The sequence below is a fragment of the Vespa velutina genome, chromosome 17 (assembly GCF_912470025.1).
Source record: "Vespa velutina chromosome 17, iVesVel2.1, whole genome shotgun sequence".
Classification (NCBI taxonomy): Eukaryota; Metazoa; Arthropoda; class Insecta; order Hymenoptera; family Vespidae; genus Vespa; species Vespa velutina.
In genome coordinates, this window is record NC_062204.1 from 4,343,592 (window position 1) to 4,368,118 (window position 24,527).

Sequence of the window (24,527 nt, forward strand, 5' to 3'; positions counted from 1 at the left end):
GAAACTCGTTCGAGAAAGCGAATCCTAGTGTGCTCTGAAGATGTCGAGGAATAATGGAGAGAGAGAGAGAGAGAGAGAGAGAGAGAGAGAGAGAGAGGCTTTAAAAAGAAAGACAAAGATAGATGGAAATAGAGGGAGCCTCGTTTCGTTACGCAAGAATTTCCTTTTTCTTTCGATAGATAAGTCTCTTTTTTCTTTTTTTCCTTCGAACGATACATAAATACTTCATTTTGATACGTTCGATCTTGCCCTTCGATTTTATTGAGAAAATGCGCCATCTTTGTTATATCGCTTATCAAATCGACTTTCTTCGGCTAAGTTCGTTAGTTTCGAATTTACCGCGAGAACGGTTTTAACGCGAAGCGGTAAAATCCGAGAAAAATCGTTGAAATTTCCCATAGAAAATTTTCTTTAACGAATACGAAAGTAGCCGATTAATATTCTCTCGCGTTAATTCAACGAGATAAAAATACGTTGTATTTCGTGACGATTTTAATCATTATACGACGTTAACGGCGAACGCCTTAACGAATTTCTCTTGTCCGGTAACCTAAAAGTGGCGCGAATCCTGGTGCTATTATCGTATCCATCGTGATAAACGTTTTCCCAATCATTTTTCATTATATTTTCTTTTCTATCGTATTAAACCTAAAAAATCTAAAGTGTTTTATTAATTATCTAATTGCTTTCGTATTCTCGTTCGATTTATTTGTTAGTTGATCTGTGTTTGTAACAGCGCATAAGAACACAGCGGGCGCGCGCGCGCGTGTGTGTGTGGGTGGGTGGGTGCGTGCGTGCCATTAATTAATGAATAATTTTGGATTTTATTAACAATTCGAAGACAATGGCAATCAATGATTCAAGATTTATTGGAAAGAGCTACCACCTGGTGCGCGATACGATAACTAACGCTGCTACACTCATTGGACTTTGTCCAGCGTGTGCTGTCACCTAGCGACGAAAATAATAATAATAATCATATTGTTGCTGAGACCTGGTAAGAAAATTATAAGAATTATTTCTCTCTTTTTATTTTTTCTTTTTAGATTACAAATATTTACGGTCGCAGTCATGAGAAAAATTCTCTACGATATAAATTCGTTTTTGTGGACGGATAAGAGATATAACTGAATTATCGACGTTACGTGCTTTGGTTACAGAAATCTTAATATACCGATTTCGAAATGACACTAATCATAATATCTTTAGAAATCCAATCGAGATGAATCTTGATTGATATCTACTTCTTTTTTTTTTCTTTTTTTTTCTTTTTTTTTTTTTTTTTTTAATAAAACGTATAATGATGTAACGACGGTTATTCCCTTGCAATCTATTCGCGGTATCCATAATAGTGTATAGTAGCAACATAATATGCACAACTTCCGGGAATTAATAGCATTTATAATAATTAATCATCGAACGTAACGATTGGGAAAATTACGAATTGCACCTATAAATTTGTATTCGAGTAAACAATAATGATCGACGAACGTAATTCTACGAACGAATGATCTACGGATATTAGTATTCTTAATGAGAACTTGTCCATCTTGATTCTCAGATGTTCGATCTTTCGACTAAAGGGTTGCTTCGAGATTGCATCTGAATGCGTTTACTATTCATTTAACTGCGCGACGGGACGAGCATTTCCTATACACTCCTACCGCTTTTATCTCTCGTAACTCGTTGCTGACCTCGATAAATCTTCGTTAGCGACGCTTTCGAATGGAGATAGTGAAATTGTGAGAGAGCAAGGGAAGTTTCCATGAAGATGAGGAGTACCAGTAGTTTACCCTTCTCCTTTTTACCTTTATCCGAGTTCGCCTACGTTAATCCCGACAAATTTTATATTTATTTATCGCTGTCGTTTCGGACACAAGGTTATCGCAAACAATAACACTTCTTTTTTTATGCCCTCGTATATTTTCGTATCAATTCGTTTTCTTCTTTCCCCTCTTTTTTCTCTCTCTCAATGTAATTCCAATCATCGTTTCTAGAAAATTTATTTTTCTACAAAAATAACACTATGATTCGCTTTTGTGATCAATGAAAATTTCGTCCAAAGTATATCGTATAGTTCGTATCGACCAAACGACGACGTCAAAAGTCGTTGTTAAAACGAGCACCTGAACGAAGAAATAAGTAATTTCTTTTCAGCGGGGCAGATAAGAAGAATCGAGCTTCGCGGTAGAAAAGGAAAAAAAAAAAAAGAAACAGAACAAGCTGTAACCATGAAAATACGCCAATTTTCTTGGCTCCTAATTGACTCTCGATATCATTATTGGCGACACGATGGATGATGGGAAAGTAAGGGTGGAGACATAACGAAAGAAATGTCGTTGTCGCGAGTCCTTAATGCCCGAGTAAACTCGATAAATTAATTGTGTGCGAGGGATAAAGAAAGATGGATAGATATATAGATAGAGAGAGAGAGAGAGAGAGAAAGAGAGAAACAGCCTGTTGACTACGTCGGTACTAACTATAGAACCTAGCTAGTTGATTGACACGTTATGGCTCTCTGTTGATTTCCTTTCGAAGCAAATATTTGCTCTATAATATAAATATCTCGTTCCCCTTGTAAACGCACAAAAAAGAGGAAAAAGAAAAAAGTCGAAGCGGTAGAGTCCTCGATCCGTCCGTCTGTCGCGATGAATGCAAATGAAATCTGGGCTCGAGGTAAAGGTTAAAAACACGAAAGGGATGGTGGAATTTGGGTCGAGTGTCGCGTTGGAAGATGCACGATCTCAATTTGCACGAAAAGGGTAGTATCCATTTCCATGATGTAGGGAGGTCGAAATTCGTCCGGTAAAATTAAGAACAGCGGGGCAAAGAGCGAGGAAGAGGGAGTGAGAGAGAGAGAGAGAGAGAGAGAGAGAGAGAGAGAGAGAGAGAGAGAGAGAGAGAGAGAGAGAGAGAGAAAGGTCGGCTGACAGAGGGTTGGAACGATTAGTCGCGTTCAACCCCGTTCGCGTCCTCTTTACGCTAATACCCTCAAGTGGCAACGTCATATACATATACGGTGGGCGTTGACGAGCATTGAGATTAATCACTCTCGCTTATATTCTCGTGGCCGTTCGAAGCTCTTGAATTCGTCGTAGATACGTATCTGTTTGAATTTTTCCATTGACTTTATTATAGACAGGCATGAGATAGACAAGCCCATTGTTAACGATAATGTATTAGGTACGATTCAATGAAGAGCATTTTATTCATCTTTTTTCTTTGTTTTCATTTCATCTTCTTTTCGATCTAATCGATCGCAAAGAAGATATCGCAATCACGTTCGAGACTAACGATAGGAACGGGGCATTTAGAATTGTTCGTTTATGCGCGAAACTTCGTTAGGATCTTCGCGTAAATTTTTTACAAACGTTGGAACCTCGCCAAAATCAGAATTTTTCTGTCTTCGAAGCTCGCAAACAGGAAATAAGACGATCGCCGGTGCGTGCTACCATATGTTAGTGATTTCAAAATTATTAAAATTATCTTCGCCTGAAAGATTCGTCCGTGATCGGGCTCGGATCGTTTTTATTTCTCTCTTTTCTACTTTAAATTCGATATCGAGAGACACCCGGGATGTTTCTAGTTTTCGAGACTAGACGATGAATATTTATGAGGCCGTTGTGTATCAGCCGATGAATAGCAAACGTTCGAAACGTTTAAGGAATTTACGGAAGAGGATTCATTTCGTCGTCCGGTACTGTTACTTTTCAAAGAAACATCTCAAAGGGTCCTATCGTTTCTTTGGCATACAACGCCTCGCTTCTTTATTTATTTCTCCACTTCTATTATTCCGTTTGATTATTTAAAGGATCCGTTAAGTATTCGAGAGAGTTCTTAGATAGTAGTAGGATGGAGGTGGAGGAGGAGAGCAGTCGGAAATGCTAAATATCCTTTCAGGTTCTCTCTGTTTTAAACAAAACCGAGTAGAACGTTAGTTAGGAGAAAGAAAGGAAGGAAGGAAGGAAGGAAGGAAGGAAGGAAGAAGGTTGGCCGCTTCTTCTTTGGGCTTGTCAACTTCAAGTCTCATTTCATGGTTAGGAAAAGAGACGGGGACGAGAGCAGGAGAACGATGAAGACAATGATGAAAAAAAAAAAAAAAAAAAGAGAGAATCTCGTAGGCGAGGAGTTGCCAACTTATTAATCAACCTTCAGGAATCGTAAAATTATAGAAGTGGTAAAGGACGAGGAAGAAAAATGCATTGGCGTAGACTCGTTTTATTTCTTCAAAAGTGAAATTTACGAAAATTTCTATCCTTACGTACAAATATTTCCGGTTGGCAGGACAATTTCGAAAGACGTTTTCCACAAAAGCGTAGTCGAGAAATTCTCTTAACTTCTTAACTCGAAAAACCTCGCTTTCTCTCTTTCTCTCTCTCTCTCTCTCTCTCTCTCTCTCTCTCTTTTTCTTAGATCGTTATTCTCCATTCTACGTGGCGCTTCACGTGAAGACTCGCGAGCAGAATGGGCAAAGTCGGCGATGCGCGAAGGGCACATAATGGCGAACGAGGATAGGGCCGTCTAGAGGGCAAATCCGTGCTACGCTGCATTTTCGTTGTTCAGCGATACGTTCGGGCTTTCCACTCTCCTTCTTCTCTTTCTTCTTTCCTTCTCTTGCATCGCTTCGCATGCAAGCTGAAACATTTTTTTCAACGAGCTTTTCTTGAGCATCGCTTGCTCCGACTCTTTATCTTTTTCTTTATCTTTTTTTTTTGCCTCGCGAACGCGTCCTCTTTATTCGCATTCGTATAAATCCTATTCGCAGAACGATCCTCCTTTTCTTCATCCTTCCTTCTCCTTTGAGAGAGAGAGAGAGAGAGAGAGAGAGAGAGAGAGCTCGTTTCTTCCTGTTTTAAACGGTAACCTGGGTGAAAAGGAGCGTACTTCACTGTCTCGATCGTTAGTTAGTTTGTTTTTCTTTTATTTTACATAAATGTTTCCGCTTCCGACGGGAAAAGTTTTTTCATTTCCTCTTAATAAAAATACTTTCCAATTTGACGCGCCATTGTTTGTGGCGTGGGTGTTGTATCCCGCACAATCCCCTCCGAGTAGCTACTTTTTATGAAATTAATCAAATAGTTTTGTTTGGTTAAAATCGGCCCTTTTCCTTGGGAAAATACGTATTTGCACGGAGATGAAATATTATGTTCTTGGCGGGATCTTTTATTCTTGTAGGACGCCGGAGAATAGCGGCCCGGAATCGTCATGGTCGTCGTCGCCGTTTCTGTAATTTCGTTTAATCGTCTCGTTTGTTTGCCCAACGACATTTTCAATGGAACTCGCGGGAAACGTTACCATGATGATGCGAGTTGGATCTAACGATAGAGTTTAAAGCTAAAGTATTACTCAGAAAGAATTGCCGAGATAAGAACTCTTCTTTATTTTAACAGGAATTTGCAAGTTAAGCGATCGGGATTAACGGGACAGCGTCCTTCTCCTCCTAGCGATACCAAAAAAACCGTGGGTGATATCGAGGAAAGAGGGTGAAAAATTTCCAAAAATTTTCCGCTCGGAAAGTATTGAAATCGGCGATAACGTAAAACGATTTCTAATTCGTTTATAATGTATATATATATACATCTTACCTGCGTCTATGTGTCTAATAATAGTACTAGGCCTCAACAATATTCGACGATATAAGCGAAGGGAAGGTTTAATGCTTCACGGAGAGTTCTTAAACTCGATAAATTTCTTCGGCCATCTTCTTGCCTTTTCGAACTCGAGGGGGATCTATTAAAGTCGTTAATTACTATTAGATTATCGATCGAGCTCTCGAATACAAGGACAATAGAGCCATACAAAGCCGAGCGTCGTTTAGCTCGGCCATACGGAATAACCACCAAACTATTACGATCTTTGGAGCTTCGTCTTCCGTTACCGATTTCTTATCTTGCCCAATTTTATTTAGGATGGACTACGTTTGTTTAGGCAATTGTACGTGCGACGTCGAAGCTTCGACGAATCTTGATTGTCCGCTTGTGTTTTATTAGGAAATCGTAAAAGCTATTTCTCATTGTGCCGATGCGCCAAGAAATTTACGAGTACTTGCGTGCTCCACGTGTTTCCGAGAGCGCATAAACCCACCCACATACCGCCTTGATTTAATTATTTTACTTGGATAGAATAAAGGTATACATTAAGCGAGTACCCGGTCTGGATAGTCGTCGACTGCATGTGCATCGTGCTGCACGGAATAAGAATACGCGTTAACGCATTAGGGATTTCCAGGCGTCGCGAAAAATAGCCATATATAGATACACCCCGTGTATCTTTCCCTTTTTTCTATTTATTGCCCTCCTCCTTCCTCTGTTATCTGTATGGCGTACGATCATTTCTTGTTAGTAAAACTCTTCTACGTGCTTTTACAGAGTTAATGGTTCAACAATCCAGGGAGTCTCGCATAAATTGATATTTTTACTCGTTACGAAAGATCTTTAATTCACATAACATTTAGAGAATTTTATCAATGAACCGATGACTCGCAGCAGTTGTTCTCATTGAACATATATAACTTTAGATCTTTTCTATCCACTTTTATCATATTTCCTGATCGAGCAATGATCATGAAAATTCGAAAGAAGGTGTAGACCTTCGATGTTTTCAAGAGATCCCATCTGTCAAAGATGAATACAAAAGAAAGGAAGAACAAAGGGCGAGAAGATAATGACTCGAAAGAGGGGGCCAAGAGTGAGTGGATGAGAGTGCCTGGAAGAAATAAGAGAGGGAAAAGAAACGAATGGAAAAAAGATATTCCCCCTATGGAGAAGAAATGGGATAGAGAAGAGGCGGGAGAAAGATAAAGAAAAGGAGGTTAAGAAAGTAGAAAGAGAGATAGTTTGTAGATGTCGAAAGCTCAGAAGGAAACGATCGAACTTGTCGTTGTTTCTTCTCATTTCAGGGGAGAATATCTCGATGCAACTTGTCAAAGAAAAAAATAATAGGGAATGAAAGAAGTTTACTACTCGAATGTGGATAATGCGTGATCGATGACAAATGTGCAAAAAGAGAGGGTGAGGGAGAGAGAGAGAGAGAGAGAGAGAGAGAGAGAGAGAAAGACAGAATACGTCGTTAAGGTAATTGGCTGAGCCATAAAGTCCAATTGGTCATGCAGATTTTCCTGCCTCAATGAACATAATTCCTGTTAATTGCATTAATGAGCACGCGACAACAATTAATAGCAGTTGGATGTTTGCGAACGCTCTTGCGTTTCCAGCACCGTCGCTACCATCACCATCACAAACTTACCTCTATATTTGTCTGATGCGTATGATGCGATACAGAGAGAACGCGGAACATCGATATAAACGTCGAGACGACGATTCGTACCGTCGACGAACTACCGGATACTGGCCTACTGATTACGATAACGCTAGTAAATACATCTACGGTAGAATGAACGAGTTCTCGCAACATGACAACTCTACTTCGAATATTTCGAAATATATACGTACAGTGCGCATCAGAGGCTTTTTTTAGTCTGGATAAAAAAAGTCCTCTGAATTTTCGACTACATATTGAGAATTTGCAAAATAAAATAAAAAAAGAAAAACGGACAATAGATTTTTGTATAAAAACTCGATGCAACCTTTTCAAAAAGTTCTTTATGCATTTTTTATCGTTACCACAATAAAAATAGATTTTTTGTTATATTCTTCACGTACTTCATATAACATAAAAATATCTTCGTATCGTGAAAAGCGTCGGTATATTTTTATATCCTATTGGACATATGTAATCGCTATGCGATACCGATCAGCTGTCAAGTTTTCCTCGATTACACGATAACGGATAAGAGGAAAGGGAAAAGATAAACGTATAGAAAGTAATAATCGATGGATATTGTCGCTAAGGAGGATTTCTCTTAATCGTTTTCCTCTTGACATTTCTTTCGTTAAAATGTAGTTGAAATATCAATATAATGAGAGCCGTCACGAAAAAAAATCATGGCAGGTAGTTTCTTAGGTTGAGCTAAAAACCGGCTTAACTTCTATAAAGGCAATAAATACTAAAGGACTTGTGGAGAAAAAAAATGGTAGGGATAAAGCAAGTAGGGTGAAAATGACCATGCTTTTTATTGGAGAAAGAAAGAGACGCGTTCTCCCTATCCTATTTCGTTCGACAAGTTGAATTTCAGTACGTTCCTACTAAGCGAGCGAACGAACGAGCGAACAGTCGCGTTCGTGCGTTCGTATTAACCGCATCGAGCGGCCTACTCCGTCGTATTCTCGCTTTGATCAAACCAGGAAAGAAAGAGAGAGATGATCGCTACTTACGAATGATTCGACAATCGTCGATAGTTCGAGAGCAGAGTTGAAAACTCAATCAAAAAAAGACGACTTTCCGAAGATTTTGCAAGATATATTTTTCGAGTTACGGGGAGGGGGAAGAGACAGAGAGAGAGAGAGAGAGAGAGAGAGAGAGAGAGAGAGAGAGAGAGAGAGAGAGAAAGGAGAAAAGCAAATGTCGACCCGCTACTAGACGCCTCTTCGTTCTCGGTGGATATGAATGGAAACGAAGGAATAGCAATTTGAGGAACGAGCGAAGCTCGGTCCGATTTGGATCTAGCTTTTAGTGGGTGGAAGAAGAGAGAGAGAGAGAGAAGAAACGGAGTAATAACAAGGATAATACTAATAACGATTGGGACGGGCCTAGGAGCTCGGCGAACGACGAAAATTGCAAGATTTGTCTGAAAGGCGAACACGATCGTGAGGGAATAATAAATCTGGAAAAGGAAGGGATAAAGCGGGAGAGAAAGGGAAAGAAAAAAGTCTTGCTCGGCTCTCGGCAGAGTTATCGGCGAGAAATAGCAGAGAGAAGCAGTGGATGAATAATAATACGAGAAAAAAAGAAGAGGAAGAAATAGAGACTAGGAAATAGAAGGATGTGAAAGAAAGAGAGGAGATACCTCGTGATAGGATAATTCGAAAGGACGAAGCGTAACTCACGAGATCGTGCACGAAGATTAGAATTTAAGGCACGCTGAAAAATTCTTACAAAGAATTATCGCAAAGTGTAGATAGTTTGGTCTAAGCGGAAAGGACAAAGTCCCGAATTATTCATTGAGAATTTTAGAGAAAAAAAGAAAAAAAAGTGATATTTTTCACGAGCGTCTAATTGATTTCGCGAAGGAAGAATAGAAAGTAGAAGTAGAAATTTTATTAAAACACTCGTTAGACCGTCGTTACATCGTCGTTAAATTGTCGGTGATGCTTTAAGATTTTCAAAGGTATACCGGAGAGAGTTCAACGTCACGTTTTCAGCACGAGGATCGGTCTCGTGCCAACCTTATCTACTGGCTAATTTATCGAACTTACCCTATTAAAGATAATTACGTGACTGCTCGATAGTACTACTTCTAATCTAGCTTCCTAGGTATCGCGGAATAATTTATTTTATTTCCTTCCTTTTCGACTCGAGAACGCAGAGAGGAAGCTTACGAATGTAATTCGTTTCGAGTTTGTTACTTCGTTTTATCGCGATTAACGGAAAAATCTTGGTTCCTCGTGGAACGAAACGGGATCGAATTTTTACTTGTAACGATAAAGCTTGTAAGTGTTGTTCCGATTCCCTAATGCTATCGATACTTAACGACTTTGCTAATGATCCGAGGAGTAAATGATTAGGTAGTAAAAAAAAAAACCAACCAACTTTGTTCTATCGTTTGTTCGCGGTTAATCTTCTCTTTTAGTTTCTCTTACCTTTAGTTTTCTCACTCGACTAGAGATCCAACTTTCGAAAGAGAGATCACTCAATATTCTCATATATCGTCGTTGTCTCATATACAGTGTGTGTGTGTGTGTGTGTGTGTGTGTGTGCGTGTGTGTGTGTTTGCGGATACGTGCGCAACACGCGTGTGAAAACGATGATAAAGAGAAAAGAAAGAAAGATGATGAAGAAACGCAAAGAACAACGAAAGTGACCTTACTTTATTACTCGCGTCGGTTCAACGTCGTACGATAGTCAGGGAAAACGTTTCCTTGCAAGGATAATAAAAAGAAGAAAACAGAAAAGAAGAGGAAAGAAAAGAAAAGAAACAGATCGTTGAGAAATGAAGGGAAACTTGGAAGGATATCCGCTCGCTTTGTCCTCGTCGAGAAATTATCTGGTTCTCATTCTGATCTTTCTATCCGTGAAAGTATCGACGAGCAACGAGCCTCGAATGAGAAAATGTTGTCCACCGCAGGAAATTTTTTCCGGCCGATCGAAGGTGGACTGCGTTCCCGCGCCGAACCAGGCGATGGAATTGCATCCTTTATCGAATGGCGTCAACTTAGGTATTCCTAGGTGCGAGAAACCGGAAGATATCGCAACTACTTTTATCAACGAGATCAAACCAGACGATTTCCTCAGAAGTCCAGCTTGTTTGGAGATTCTCCGAAAGGAGTCTTCCGACGAGGAGTCCCCAATAATCGTTCATTGTCACTCGAACGAGGACGACACGAGGAAAGAAGCAACTGGATTGTCCTTTCCAAAAATCACAACGATTCGAAGATGTTGTCCGAAGGATACCCTCTTCGATCCTGATACGAGATTCTGCGTGCCATCTATATCCTATATCAACGATACCTCCTTCCTTTCTTCGGGTGATCCCTTTTTCTCTTTCTTACCGATCATCGACTCGATCGATTTTCTAGCAGTGACGAGAGGTCCACCCAATTGTCCACGAGTCATATTCGATTTTCGCATAAACTCAAGCAATTTGATCTTCGAGGATCGAACTTTCAAAGTAAGTATTCTCTCTCTCTCTCTCTCTCTCTCTTATTAGTCTTTCGAATTTCCTGAAATTAGGACCTTTCGAATTAATGCGGTATTCGCATCGTCCACGATGCTTTACGTGCATACGTATGTTCCCTACCGCTACTAGTGTTTGTTTGCATCGAGCACACACTGCCGTATTTGGACGATTTATTTACAAGTTTGCACGATATAAACAGATCTACACGTGCATCTTGAGTATTAACTTTTGCGTAATTAAAAAAGCAAAAAACCCGTTTTTAAGCTACCCCTGTTATGATGATAATACCTATATTCTGCGTGGGAAAAAAAAGTGCACCAATGTTCGATAACGGGTATTATCAGAAGGTATGATCTTCGATAAGCTTTTAAATCAGTAATTTATTCGTGCGATCGTAAAGGTACGTGTCGGTCGTATATCGAAGATAGGTACTTTTGATGATGCTGCAAAGAGCCGTAAAAAAAGTGAATAATCGTTAAAATTTTCGACCGTCCCGGATTTGAATGTTTCCCTTGGCTTTTATCGATTAAAATTTCATGATCCACGTGTGAAAATATGATCCTTACATTTTTTCTTTGCAACATTGTAATGCATCGTAAAAATGAATAGAGAATGGAGTACATTGAAATACGTTATATCTATCTATCTAGAATACAAAGTGTATCGATGTTACACTATGTATATTCTTTGCTGTCACGTTGAATCTTTTCAAAGATACGCATCTCGTTTGGGATTGATTTACGTAGCGGGGAGAGGAACCATTTTTCACGATGGTAGCGTTTCTTGTTTTCTCTCTCTCTCTCTCTCTCTCTCTCTCTCTCTATGACGATTCCCTATAGCGGCGGTCGTTGATCCTTGGCAGGATGCCGCATCTCAAAGTGTCAAGGTGCGTCAACGTAGACGCGGACGCTCGCATCGTTTCCACCTAGCTACCTTCCTACATAGGATTCGCTCGATCCTTTATATACTCTGTCACATTGCTACGTCATTTCTTGCGGTCGAGCTTATATAACGGCGCCACACGTGCGACGCGTGTCATGTGTGGATTTTGGATGACAGTTTTGCGGATATGTCAGCCGAACGAGCGCTCTTCGCTATTTACATACTCGTCTGTGCATGTAGTACGTTTCTATGTACCATTTACCTACGTACATATTTTCTTCTCACAGCTTTCTCTCGAATGCACTCGCGTGCTATTTTGCATCATTAAAGTATCGAATAAATAATTTAGTCGATGGTTATGAAAGTGCTCCGAGTCAGATATTTTTTCTTCCTGGTTTTTGTCTTTTTTTTTTTACTTTTCTTTCTTTTCTTTTTTCTTTTTTACTTTTTTCATCTACATCGATGTAAAAATAAATGGTGCATTCAATTTTTTTTTGCTTTATTGACTCTTAGAATTATTTGCACATTGTTGAGAATTTCATTAAGAGAATCGTTATAAATAAGACCATTCACGCAAGATAAAATCGCTCGATTATTCGTTTGAGGCACTTTTCGAGCGAAAAGTCAAGGTAAACGATCGTATCGCGAAAGAGGTGGTAACGTGCACGCGTCGTACAACGGAACGGTGCGAGCAATTTCTGACATATCGTCTATGTTTATTTTATACACATAAAATATTCTCTGCAAGCACATAGAGAGTTACATCAAAGTAACGAGAAACGATTCCAACGTTGAATGAGATTTATCGTCGATACGATGCAAAACGGACAGAATTTCATACCTCGATGGAATGAGAATAAATATTTACGTCCATCGTATGGACAATATAATGCTCCGTTATGTGCATTCGAATGTACATATATGTGTGCATATATAAATTTGTTTTTATATGCGCACACACACAAATATGCTGTTTTGTTATTCCGTTCTGTCGAATTAAATATCCAGATTCTGATTCTTCAATCGAACTCGAAAGAATCGAAATATCATACGGAAGTTGTCGATTACGTAGGCAAATACATCTTGTTACTTTGCGGGGAATTCTCTTGTAACCTTGGTGGCCGAGGATCACTCATGGAGTAATTTTGAGATTAAAAATAATCTATGCGATCAGATACGTAGGCGTATCCTGAATGAAGAAGAAAAACTGGTTTTGCGAACGTCGTTGTCAGAATGAGATACATCGACTAGATAATCTTTCAATCGTGTGCTATTCTTTAGTCGCGAGGAACGTAACACCTGTTAAAAGTTAAATCGCCGAATTATCCAATCTATACGGATTGGCAGCGTATCAACACAGCATCCTTTTGAAATTCTTATCTACCCTAGTAGGATAGGAAGACTCTAGACGCTGCTTCCGACCAACGTGTTCTCAATTTTAAACTACAAGATAGAAGAGAAGGATCTCCGATATCGGGAGTACGTGTTAAACGATAGTTTGATGCTCGGTAAATTTAAACGATTATTCGAGGGCTTAGATTCTCGTTTAACTATCCTCGTAAATTTATTTCTTTTACTCCCTTTCGCAGGCTGTAACTTTTTGAATAAATTGATCGAAATTAAAGCTATTTTACAATGCCCTAAGATTTCTTTTATCGAAGATATATACATATTCGTAGAGGATCGATTTTTACGAGGGCAACATACGTCGTTGTTAGAAGGAAAGCACTCGAGATAAGCAAAGATCGTATTAGAAGGAGCCAAGCTGATCCTCGTTAACATCCAAGCTCCCTCTATTCACCTTTCTTATTGACACGCCGTGAGATCGAGGAGAGCGGAACTTAACGACGACGTCGCCGTCATCATCATCATCGTTTGCCGGAGAATTTCGTTAACCAATCGCGATGACGTCGTTCTCGTATCGTCGTAGGATCCCTCATACGGTTCCTTCATTACAAACAAAGTTGCGACAGGCACATTAATCTCTCTTGAAGCGAATCTCTCGCAACAGCCAGTCAACCAGTAAGCCGACTTGCTTCGCGACCTCACGCCTCACGAGTTTATCTTTGCCGGCTCTTTTTCTTCCAAAGATAATATTCGAAGAATGGCAGCTTCTTATCCCCGACGGATGACGAAGGAAGATATGTCTCTCGAAACTAACTATGACTTTTATGCGAAAAAGAACGTAAGCCTGGCGACTTGCGCAAGGGAAAAAAACCTTCGACGACTAATAATACTATTGACATTTAAATCCACGAACTCTTGGATGAAGATGCGAATAGTAAAGAAGATAGATTGGAGGAAAAAATTCGTCATCACTACCACTTTAAACATTTCTTGTCTCAATCGTTCCCATCGGAAATATCGATTCGAAAATATTTTGCGCGTGAAAATAACAAAAGAAGATACTCTTAAAATAATCCTTTCTCTCGGGAGAGTGACTCTTATGCGAGAGATCTCAGGGAATTTCTTATTCTCCGCTGCTTCTCTCTCTCTCTTTCTCTCTCTCTCTCTCTCTTCTCCCCCACCACCCTTTATCTTTCCGACGAGTCGAAGCTAATCGAACGTGCCTCGTAGCACGAAAGTAGAATCGCTTGCTCCCTCACGAGGATCTTTTGTCGGAGCTTCGAAGAGTTCCAAAAACTTCCTACGTTCGGTGAAAAGAAAAAGGAAAAGAGAGCGGGAGAGAAGGGTAGTCGTCGTTGTTACTGCTGCTGCGGAAACGAACGCTCACGGTAAATAAATCCGACTCATCGTTGGAAAATCTGCGGGGCGTGGTGGATACTTTGAACCGGTGCCGTAGTTGAACGGCGCGGTTCTTCCGCAAGGATGAAGGACCACCGCATTGCGGGAAGTACCTTCGATGTCGGATTAGACAAAGGGATTTCTGTTTCTTCGTCTACTATCGTTACAAACCTTGTCACGATATTCCTCGTACTGACATTTCAATCTTCGCACAAGCGTTTTTCTTTGAAAAATGATTAGAAGCATTCGCATGTTAACCATTAGTAATAATAAAACAATTGTTTTAACTGGAAATTCCAAAGGATTCGTTGGACGTTGCAACCTTGTAACGCAAAGCCCTGTGCGCGTTGCGTGTCACCGAGTGATTAATTAATTCAAATACTATGAGCCATTATTAACGATATATTATGTAGCCATGTTAATTAGTAATCAATCGTATGCGCAGTGATAGCGTTTATTCGCGTTATTATGTCGCGCGTTGGAACTCGATCGCTATCGCTTTGGAATTCTCACGAAGGAGAGAAAATGTATTCGTTAGTGGTTACAAATTTCAAGGCGAACGTTCGGTCGAGCGTTACATAATGACGGTATACTTTCTTGATTCTTTGTATTTCTCGATGATTATGATTCTTTCCGTTCGCTTACTATACACTTGTCTGCGGTGAAGTCTCAAGAACCTTCCTCTATCTCGAAAGAGAATATGCAGAAATATATCCGATTAATATCGAAGAGTAATCGCAAACAGACGAATCATAGGTTGGAGATATCGCGACTATTATTTTCTAATTAAAAGATAATAAAAGGAGAGATCTCGAGATTTCTGTGTTTTCGTGTGTTCTTGCTTTTTTTTTTTTTTTTTTTTTTTTTTTTTTTTTTTTTTTTTTTTTTTTTTTTTGTAGAAAAACAAAAGAGTTAAGATCGAGTCATCTCGTTGTTCCCATTCGTCTTCCTCGCGGCATTATTCCGATGCATGACTCACAAATTTCAAGGAAGTTTTATTAAGTATTCATCCGATATGTCGGGCATACGGGCTCATCTCTTTTTCTCTCTTCCTCTCTATACGCGCTCGGCAAACATACTTGCAGCACGATCGATCCTATATCGGCAATATAATTTTTAGGGTACACTGTCGTTGAGCCAAAACGGACGTAGGAAAGAAGAGATCAAGCTGACGGAAGAGAACGCTTGCATCGAGCTAACTCCGGAATCCACGATCTCGAACGGAAAACTGATCCTACGGCTCTGCCGAGATGAAGAAATTTGTTCGGGAAAGTCATGCATCAGGAAGTGCTGTCCGGAGGACCAGTTTTTGATATCAGGAAAAAGAGAATGTCAAAAATTGTATGACGATTCGATCACACCGATCGAGTTTCACGAGAAGATTTTGAATTCGTCGATTCACAAAGATTTCTTCAGAGAAGGTTGGCCTCTACGGTTATTACTAAAACTCGATGACTTTTTTTTTTTCTTATTTTTTCCTTTTCCCATATAGATTATGGTCTGCTCATTGGCAAAGTGTGCAAGGACAGAGGAATGTATCCCGTGCGTCCGGAAGAAAATTGGAGCATTACCCCTGAAGGATACATCGACGTGCCCGATTACAAGGTCTACGATCACTACGAGTATTGCATGGACATCTTTTACAACAGCTCCAACTACAAGGAAGGCCTTTATCCTTTCGTGTGTTTCGCGGAGGATTTTGCGCCACCGTGTCGACTACGGTACGATACTATCGATGCTCTCTTTCTCTCTCTCTCTCTCTCTCTCTCTCTCTCTCTCTTATTTTCTCCTACTCAAGCACGACTTTTCGATTTGTCCTCTAAGATTCGATGATGGTCTCCATTTATTTATTTTTTCCAATCCTATTTATTTGTACGTATACGGTATAGAAGATACAATAATACGCTAGAAAAATGCATTTGTCAATGAGGTGAAAACTAACGAAATGAAGGAATTAACGAGGACGATTTGCCGAATGTATTATCGCATAACGCAGAGAACGAGCTATTATTTATGATCGTCGTGGTAGGGATTACGGCCGCGCGTTCCAATCATCATTGTTGAGTAATTAATGCGAATATTTGATAACGATAGTACGCGCTTGCATTATCTCGTTTCTATCGGTATTTATTATTTTCAAATTCCTACATTGACAATATCACGCTGCTTCGAACGAAAATGCATGCGCGTGCGCGCTCACACACACATACGTATATTTAATATTATTATTAATATTACTACCTTTCGCTTTACAACTTGCATACGTATCATCTTCTTCCTTTCCTTTTATCTCCATATTATTCGTTGTTGCAGGTTAATGAGTTTCGTCTTGCGATATCTTATAATCCTCGCGATCAATTTTACAAAGACCGAGATCTTAACCCGTTTCTGTATCAACAGAGATACAGAGTTCTCCTTTGAGAATAATTATTATCCCGGTTTAGCTTCTTTTCGATCTAAGCTCGTGAAAACGGTATCTCCTCGCTTTACCATTTTCTTCTATCTATCTCTCCCTCCCTATCCGTCCTCTCGTTTCGCGCGAACGCGCGCTTCGAGACAATGGATGGGCGTCGTTTATTGCGTGGAAGGTTTGTTTAACTTTGCCGAGTTTAAACAACTAAAGCAGGCAGTTCAGTTTCACGAAATCCAATAGAAGGAGAGGAGATGGAGGCGATCGTAGAACATCCCCGTTCGTCGCTCTACGTTTTCTACTTTATGCGGATCGTCTCTCTCTCTCTCTCTCTCTCTCTCTCTCTCTCTCTCTCTCTCTCTCTCTCTCTCTCTCTCTCTCTCTCTCTGTCCAATGTGTGCATGCGCGTGGGCGTGTAACGTGGATGGACACGGTCGTAGAGAAGAGAATTCTCTCAGAAAGTCGATTCCTTTATAGAACGGATGCTCGAGTTTTGATTCTCTACGCTGCTGACTCGTTTCGCGTCCCTTTTGCAACCCCTCGCACTTGCAACGCTAGCAGACGTTTACAACGAACGAGTCGTATATCTTCCAAGAGAAGAATAAATAACGATAGACGTATGGCAGACGAAAAGAACATGTTGTAAGAGCAAGTGGAGAGAGAGAGAGAGAGAGAGAGAACGTTTACCTCAAAATGCCTGTGTCGAAATATAACTCTATTTTTCCAGTATTTGAAACATTCCTATGGTCGATTTGTAATTTTATTTTTATTACTTTTATCTTTGTCCACAAAAGAATGGGTAGCTAATGGTCAGTTATATAATAAAAGAAAAACAAATTGAATGGCATTTTCGATCACAAGTTGCTTTTCGTTTTGTCATAGCACCTAGAGTGAGGTGTATTTAAAGATTATGTATTCCGAGAAGGCCGGAGGCAAGGTTCGAATAGACCAAGTCCTATTCAAAGGGAGTCGTTTAAAGAAGATCGTTTCTTTTATACGGCAAGTCGACTTTGATGCTTTCAGGTGCAGCATTAATAGCGTACTTCAGTTGACCAGCTGCGCATTTTTGCTGACAACGTTGGTGGTCTACGTTTGCCTACCTGTTCTCCAGAATCTCCATGGCAAGACTCTCATGTGCCATGTCGGCAGCCTCCTTTTGGCTTTCGTTTGTCTGCTTTTGATCTCCTGGCTGACTCCAGACAGTACTCCAGAGGAATCGATAGCCACGGTATCGTGCAAATTTTTAGGTGAGCGTGTGCTGCGTGGATTAAAAGCCATGTCGCAAAAATCATTCTAGTATAGTGTTTTGAAAAAGGAAATAATCTCATTAATTTCTTTCCCGAAAAGCTAAAATTATAGCGGTTATTCGCAAACGTCCAAGATCGATCTTTTTATTTTGATCAAACTTTTTCTCCCTATTCATCTTGAACACATAGAATTTAAAGATCTCTTTTCGTCGAGATAGGCGTTCGAACTACTAATACCCGTACTTCCGTTTTTGCAGGCTACGCAATGCTATTCTCTTTCCTCTCGGCTTTCTCCTGGCTCAACGTCATGTGCTTCGACATATGGTGGACTTTCGGGTAAGAAATTGCTTTCGATAAGTCACTCACTCTTCCTTCGTGATGTCTTCGATCGATAAGGATTATATTAGACGCCCGTGGCTCGTGAATCTTGTGTTTCTTTTCCTTCCTTTTATCTTCTTCTATCCTCATCCGCAGCTACTTACTTTAGATATTTTAATTAAATATTACGTCGATATCGAGTTTCGTTTTGTAAAATAGGAAATGTTTCAATTTTACGAAACGAGAGTATAGAATTACTTCTTACGAGGATTATCTTCTAACGTACATTATCCTAGCAAAACTTTCTCTTCGTGTTAATTGAAATAATGATCTCGACTTTATAATATTACCACGATTAGACGACTAGCTGGGGAAATATTATATATGTATATATATATATATACATGTACATTTTTAATTTTCACATCTCGACATCTCGACATCTCGCAGTCGTACCATTCGCGTTAATTTTCTGATATGCACCCGAGGCTCTCCCTAATTTCTGCGCTAATGAACGCGATTCTGACAACGCGTTCGCTGCAAGTGTGGTGTACCTACGATGCGGTCCGGTTTCATTCCAAGGCATTTATTTTACGATTATATTTTAAGATGGAATGCGAGACGACGTTTGCATAAATATTTGTAATATTAAGGTACGTTATAATTTACTCTGACGCGTTGTAAACGTAGATTACGTCGCTATGAATACGTTCATAATTTGGTATGTATTACGTGGTCAGTTCCTAGCGATTTTAACTCTAATTATCCCTTTCTATCTCTTTCTCCCTCCGTCCTTTCGTTTAAAGTGCGTAACCAAATTACTCTACGAGTTTATGGAAAATTCGCGAAATTAACGCATAATTATCGTGCACTGCGCGCGTTCATCGCGATCTATTATGAAAGTTCAATTACAAAAGAACATCGTTAAAACGAAACACGGATGAATTTTAGTTGTTTAATCGTCGCATTTATGGAATTTACGATACAAGTTATAAATATTAATACGAATCGATATAATATCATTGACAGATTTATATATTATCGAGGAATTAAACTTTATGTCGCAAATTTAACAGATTGACTTTTTTACTCTTTTATATATTTATATTCTTGCGAGTGTAAAAGAGCGTGTTGAGCGATGTCGACCATTTAAAATAGAGCCACCATCCTGGCTTCTCTATTTAACGATTTGCGAAGACTCGCGAATCTCTTCTAGCGGCACTTTTGGAATCGACGAATCGAATGGCGGAGGACGTGCGTTGTCTCTCGTCGTTCCACGGTCTTAACTTTGTTTGTGTTTTCAAGCGGCTATTCTAGACGGAAGATTTGTAAATGCGCGAAGAAAATAGATCCACGCTGACGATCGTCCCACGTAGCTTTTCCAAGTTCGAAGCCTAAGCTCGCGATCGAGTTATCGGAATTCTAAGAGATATTATCTATGAGAGATCTATGAGAAATCCATGAGATGTCATGTTTCTTTACTTATCGGCCGTCTACCGAGAATCGAGAATAATCTTGTCTGACAATACGTCGGATTCCTTTATGTAACTTTATCTCAAGGACGTCGTCGGGAGGCGAAGTAAAATCAAGTGACAAAAAAATTCTTATTCCTCGTCGCAAGTAAGTCGCAAAGATATCTCGAGAATAGAAAAAGGCAAGAGGCGCGTTTTTTTCTTTCTCTCTTTTTTTTTTTTTTTTTTTTTTTTCTTTCTTTCTTTTTGTTTCCTTTGAAAACGATTCACACGCTTTCGTCGTCTCCTCGTACGCCATTATCCCCCTTCTTTTTATCTTTTTTCCTTCAGCGGTTCGCGTGGAAACACATCGACGAGAGGAAGAGGACACAGGAAAAGATTTTTGTTGTACTGCGCGTACGCGTGGGGCCTGGCCTGCTTGATTACCGTCCTAGGAATCGTGGTCGATCACACCGACTTTTTCCCAAAGTATTTGCGGCCTACTATCGGACGAGCAAGCTGTTGGTTTACACGTAAGATTATTTTTATTCCGACCATATGGAAGATTCATTTGATTGAAACATCTTCTTCTTTGACGTTGCTTCGTAGCTGGAAGTAATCTTCACGGTGAACTCTTGTTCTTCATCGCACCGTTGACGCTTCAACTTCTAATCAACATCGTCTTCTTCGTTATCACATCTATAAATTGCAACAAGGTAAAGACTGAGATAAACAGAGTGATCACGGATCCTTCGGACATTAGAAACAAACGATTTCAGGCCGATCGAACCAAGTAAGTGCTTGAAGATCTTATTATCGTAAAGTTAAATCCTACATTTATAAGACTTTTTTCATTTACCGTAGATTGATCATGAATATAAAGCTGTTCATCGTTATGGGAATATCTTGGATATTAGAGATTGTCTCTTACTTTCTCAACAATTACGCCAAGGATTTGCAATGGCGCGAAGAATTCTTTTATGCTTCGGACACCTTTAATTGCCTTCAGGGACTATTGATCTTCATTCTCTTTGTTCTAAAGAGCCGCGTATATTATGCGCTACGAAGAAGATTGGGGTTTGAAGACAAGAAACGATTGTCGAGCAACGCAACGACCGCCGTACACGACACTTGTAGGGTGAAAAACAGTGCTAGCAATAGCACGCTTATGTCTACGTTTCAAGTGAGCTTGACGCCATGACGAAAACAGGACGAACATTTTACATAGATCGAAGTATTACACTTAATCAGGGATTTCTTCAAAGCGTGCGTTATTTTTGCGCCTTTGGTTTATGGCACTCCAACTTTTCAACTCTTCCGCTTTAATATTCTATTATTATTACGTTGTACTACGGGTTCCGCGAAGAGGAAAGAAGTAACAAATTCGACCACAAAGATCTTTGTGTATAAAGTTAAGAAAATGACGCCATCGACGTTCCGTTCGTTTTTTTTCCTTTTTCTTTTTTATCTTTTTTTTGTTTCTTTTCTTTTTTCTTTGTTTGTTTGTTTTTTTTTTTTTTTTTTTTTTTTTTTTTTTCTTTTTGGTCCTCTAAGCAAGATCATCTCGCACGAGATCATTCGACTGGGCTGGAACTGTCCGGTTAAAGTTTTTAAGATATTTACGACTTTCTTATGGCAGATATTTACGCTCGAAAGTTTGAGTTTAACGAGCGATGTTTCTGCAATCTTTAAATCCGTTCGTACAGGCAGTAACGTTCTAGCCAAGCTTCGAGCGATTATTTTTGTTACCTCGTAAATGAGTAACGATGTCGGATACTCGATTCTCTAGGAAGAAAAAAAAAAGCTGTCTCTCGTGAGAAATAGCAAAGTTATGAGGAAACACGATTCTCCAAGATCTTTCAAAGTTGAGAAACGATAAGTGAGAAGCTGCCTTGAAATATTAACTATCATCTAGTTATTGAAAGCGAACGAAGTGACATACATATTTGTATATTCTTCGAATCGGACATTGTTATGAATCATTTTCGAGAAACTAGTCGTCTTCTACGTTATACCGACAAGGAAAAGCTTTTAACGTATTTGCAATTTGCTTCATACATTTTCCACGCTTGTAACTTAGTTCGAACACGTAGCTCGTAGACCATATAGAATCAAACGAAGACGAAATCGAGATCGAGTTCTCTCCTCTCGTAAGATACCAAAGAGGCTTTCTCGTTCGTAACGTAAGCTGATGTTCTCAAGAAGTAATCCTATTACGTCATTAAATTTACCAAAGGGAGAGAGAGAGAGAGAGAGAGAGAGAGAGAGAGAGAGAGAGAGAGAGAGAGAGAGAGAGAGAGAGAGTGAATGAGTGAGAGGGGAAAGAAAGAGGGAGTCTTTACAATTTGTTACGAAGAAGCAACACGCTCGGAGACATGTGTCCTAAATGATAGCGTATAGTTTTATACAATGCGACAAACCTATCGTATTTTTCCTTTCCCTTCTACCGTACGGCTAAGCTTTATAAACGATAATTGTTCATTATATAAATGGTACAAGAGCATGCGGATAAAAAGTATCAAAGGATTTTGATTAAAAAGTCATTTTTCTAGAAAAATATTTCTCTTTTCTCTGTTATCGTTTCTCTTTTATTCAACTATACTCACATTTGTAGATTTACCACGGTACTTGTAGTTTTTGGATTTCCGAAGGAAAAGAAAAGAAAAGGAAGGAAAAGAAAAAAAAAAAGAAAAAGAATCCATGGCAGCATCACAATTTCATCAGCTTCGTTCCTTCGCTCATCTTCGAACTTCCGAAGTAGTTACCGGGCAAAGAATAGTGAGGTTTCGGAAAGTTGTGCCAGCCGCACTAATTTTCCTGTTTCTCCATGCATATTTCTCCTTTTATTTCTTTTCTTCGTAGACTATCGTTTCTTCTTGGAACAGGACGAACGATAAGGAGAAAGAAGATATCGCTCAAAGACTGATCGCAGAAATACTTTTATTATTATATATATATATAGATATATATATATATATATATATATATATATATATATATCCGAAAATCTTATCTCGCGAAGAAACGTCATATATCATTTTAATCGTATCGTCGATTAACTTTGAGAGCGTTCAATTGTTGATTACGTTTATAAAATATCATCCTCGCTAGATTATAGATGGATTCTTATTATACTATGTTTAACTCGTTATCTTTGTCATCGCACTCTCGTGTAATAGGTGATAAGCGGCATGTAAGCGCAGAAAATATGTACAAATATCTACACGCGATTGGAAATCTATATAATCATAACGCGTCTAATCTTACAGAGATCTCTACGATTCAAAAATATACAAACAAAATCGAACCTTTGGATGTGGGCAAATATGTACATACACGTATAAACCTTATTTTCTCATCTTATTTCCCTAAGTTTATATAATATTGTTTCGTTATCATTCGACGAGTCAAAATAACTTTATTTTTTTTTCATTCTTAATATAATTTTCATTGTAAATGCAACATTGCCTTGTCCTTTTCCTCGTTGAATATAAAATATGTTATATCGATTGACCAGGAAGTAAGTCAAAAAGAGAAAACAAAAAAAAACGTCGATAGTACAACAAGGACTCTTATGTCGCGTTTTGTACACGGTTTATTTATTCCTTCGGTACTCGAAAGGATGGCAAATTCGAGGAAAAATTTCAACTTTTTATCCGCGACATCAGACAACCGAGTAAAAATAGAAACGCGAAGAATTGTATCGGATGACTTTTCTCAAGGAGACTACGATCTTCTTCATCGAGAAGAAGGACGCACGTAAGAGACTAAGTTTTTTTCTTTCTCCTTCTCTTTTTCTATTATTTGTTCGCATTGACCTTACGAAATAAAGTTCTCTTCCCGGAGACCGAAGAAGGTTCGAACTCTTGTGTACTTACGCGTAGAGGAGGTACTTGCGCTCTCACCACACGCGCGCGCACACACACACACACACACACACACATACACACACACACATGCGCGCGCGCGCGCACATGTACGTACATACACACAGCTTCCCATTTACGCTGCGAGATAATAAACGAAACGTAATAGCTAGAAAAAGAAAAAAAAGAATTACGACACACGGAGAAGGAGGCAAGGATACGTATTTCCTTCTCGAGGCATCCGTCGATAAAAAGACAACGAGTAAACGAACAAACGAATGAACGTAAGAAGAAGAATATAAAGTAGAAGAAAGAAGGCAAAGGTCGAAAGAAAATTAATCAAGGTTTCCTCTCGCTCGCAGTTTCTTCGAGATCGGGATCCTCGTTGATGATCGAAATATCTCGTATCGAGGGTCTTCTCGTTTTCCAAGCGTCCGGCGGTGCGCTAGGGGTCGTCGTTTTTGTCAATAATTTTGGACCGGACAACGATATGATGATCGCGCCGGTCGGTGCCGTTAATAAAATAGAAAGAACGCAAAGGGTCAGTACCGTGTTCGCGTATTCGACCTGCTCGGCGTTATCCCGATTAACCTCGTCGAGAGTGACCGGTCCTAATGCCGCCTGCACCGTAGCTTTTGCCATCCACGAGAGAGCGATAAAGACTTTTTCTTTCGTATTGAGCTTGCTACGAATTCCTACGAATATCGTCACGATTATCCGAATAACGATACCGGCTATGAGACAACTGATCCCAAGATAGACGGTTTTTCCTTTCAGCTCGGCGATCGATATCTGCGTCCCGGTGATCCCGAAGAGAATCGGCTCGAATATCATCCAGAAGATCTCGAAGGACGTTGCCACGGGATTCTGAAA

At 39.5% G+C, this 24,527-nt stretch overlaps 2 protein-coding genes across 6 annotated transcripts in view; one reads left to right on the forward strand and one right to left on the reverse strand.

Moving 5' to 3' along the window:
- The first annotated feature begins 8,004 nt into the window (after positions 1 to 8,004).
- Positions 8,005 to 23,250, forward strand: LOC124955176 (G-protein coupled receptor Mth2-like). 2 transcript variants are annotated; one of them, XM_047509221.1, is made up of 8 exons: positions 8,005 to 10,726; positions 15,483 to 15,783; positions 15,855 to 16,083; positions 17,796 to 18,019; positions 18,277 to 18,355; positions 20,140 to 20,321; positions 20,398 to 20,581; positions 20,653 to 23,250. In XM_047509221.1, the coding sequence occupies exons 1-8, from the start codon at positions 10,049 to 10,051 to the stop codon at positions 20,987 to 20,989; spliced, it is 2,214 nt and encodes a 737-aa protein (XP_047365177.1). In that variant the 5' UTR covers positions 8,005 to 10,048; the 3' UTR covers positions 20,990 to 23,250. The 2 variants fall into 2 exon arrangements, with proteins under 2 accessions (XP_047365177.1, XP_047365178.1); XM_047509222.1 differs by lacking the exons at positions 17,796 to 18,019; positions 18,277 to 18,355.
- The window catches only part of LOC124955166 (neuroligin-1-like), an 88,018-nt gene continuing 85,525 nt past the window's right edge, over positions 22,035 to 24,527 (reverse strand). For all 4 annotated transcript variants that reach the window (XM_047509170.1, XM_047509171.1, XM_047509172.1 and 1 more), the window contains one exon: positions 22,035 to 24,521. In XM_047509170.1, the coding sequence (XP_047365126.1) occupies positions 23,994 to 24,521 (528 nt within the window). In that variant the 3' untranslated portion in view covers positions 22,035 to 23,993. The remainder of the gene's footprint in view (positions 24,522 to 24,527) is intronic.

Bases quoted from the DNA above. Each gene is read 5' to 3' on its own strand.
- LOC124955176 (XM_047509221.1), top strand. From the start codon at position 10,049: ATGAAGGGAAACTTGGAAGGATATCCGCTCGCTTTGTCCTCGTCGAGA. The intron at 10,727-15,482 runs GTAAGTATTCTC...TATAATTTTTAG, and splicing joins TCGAGGATCGAACTTTCAAA to GGTACACTGTCGTTGAGCCA. The intron at 15,784-15,854 runs GTTGGCCTCTAC...TTTCCCATATAG, and splicing joins CAAAGATTTCTTCAGAGAAG to ATTATGGTCTGCTCATTGGC.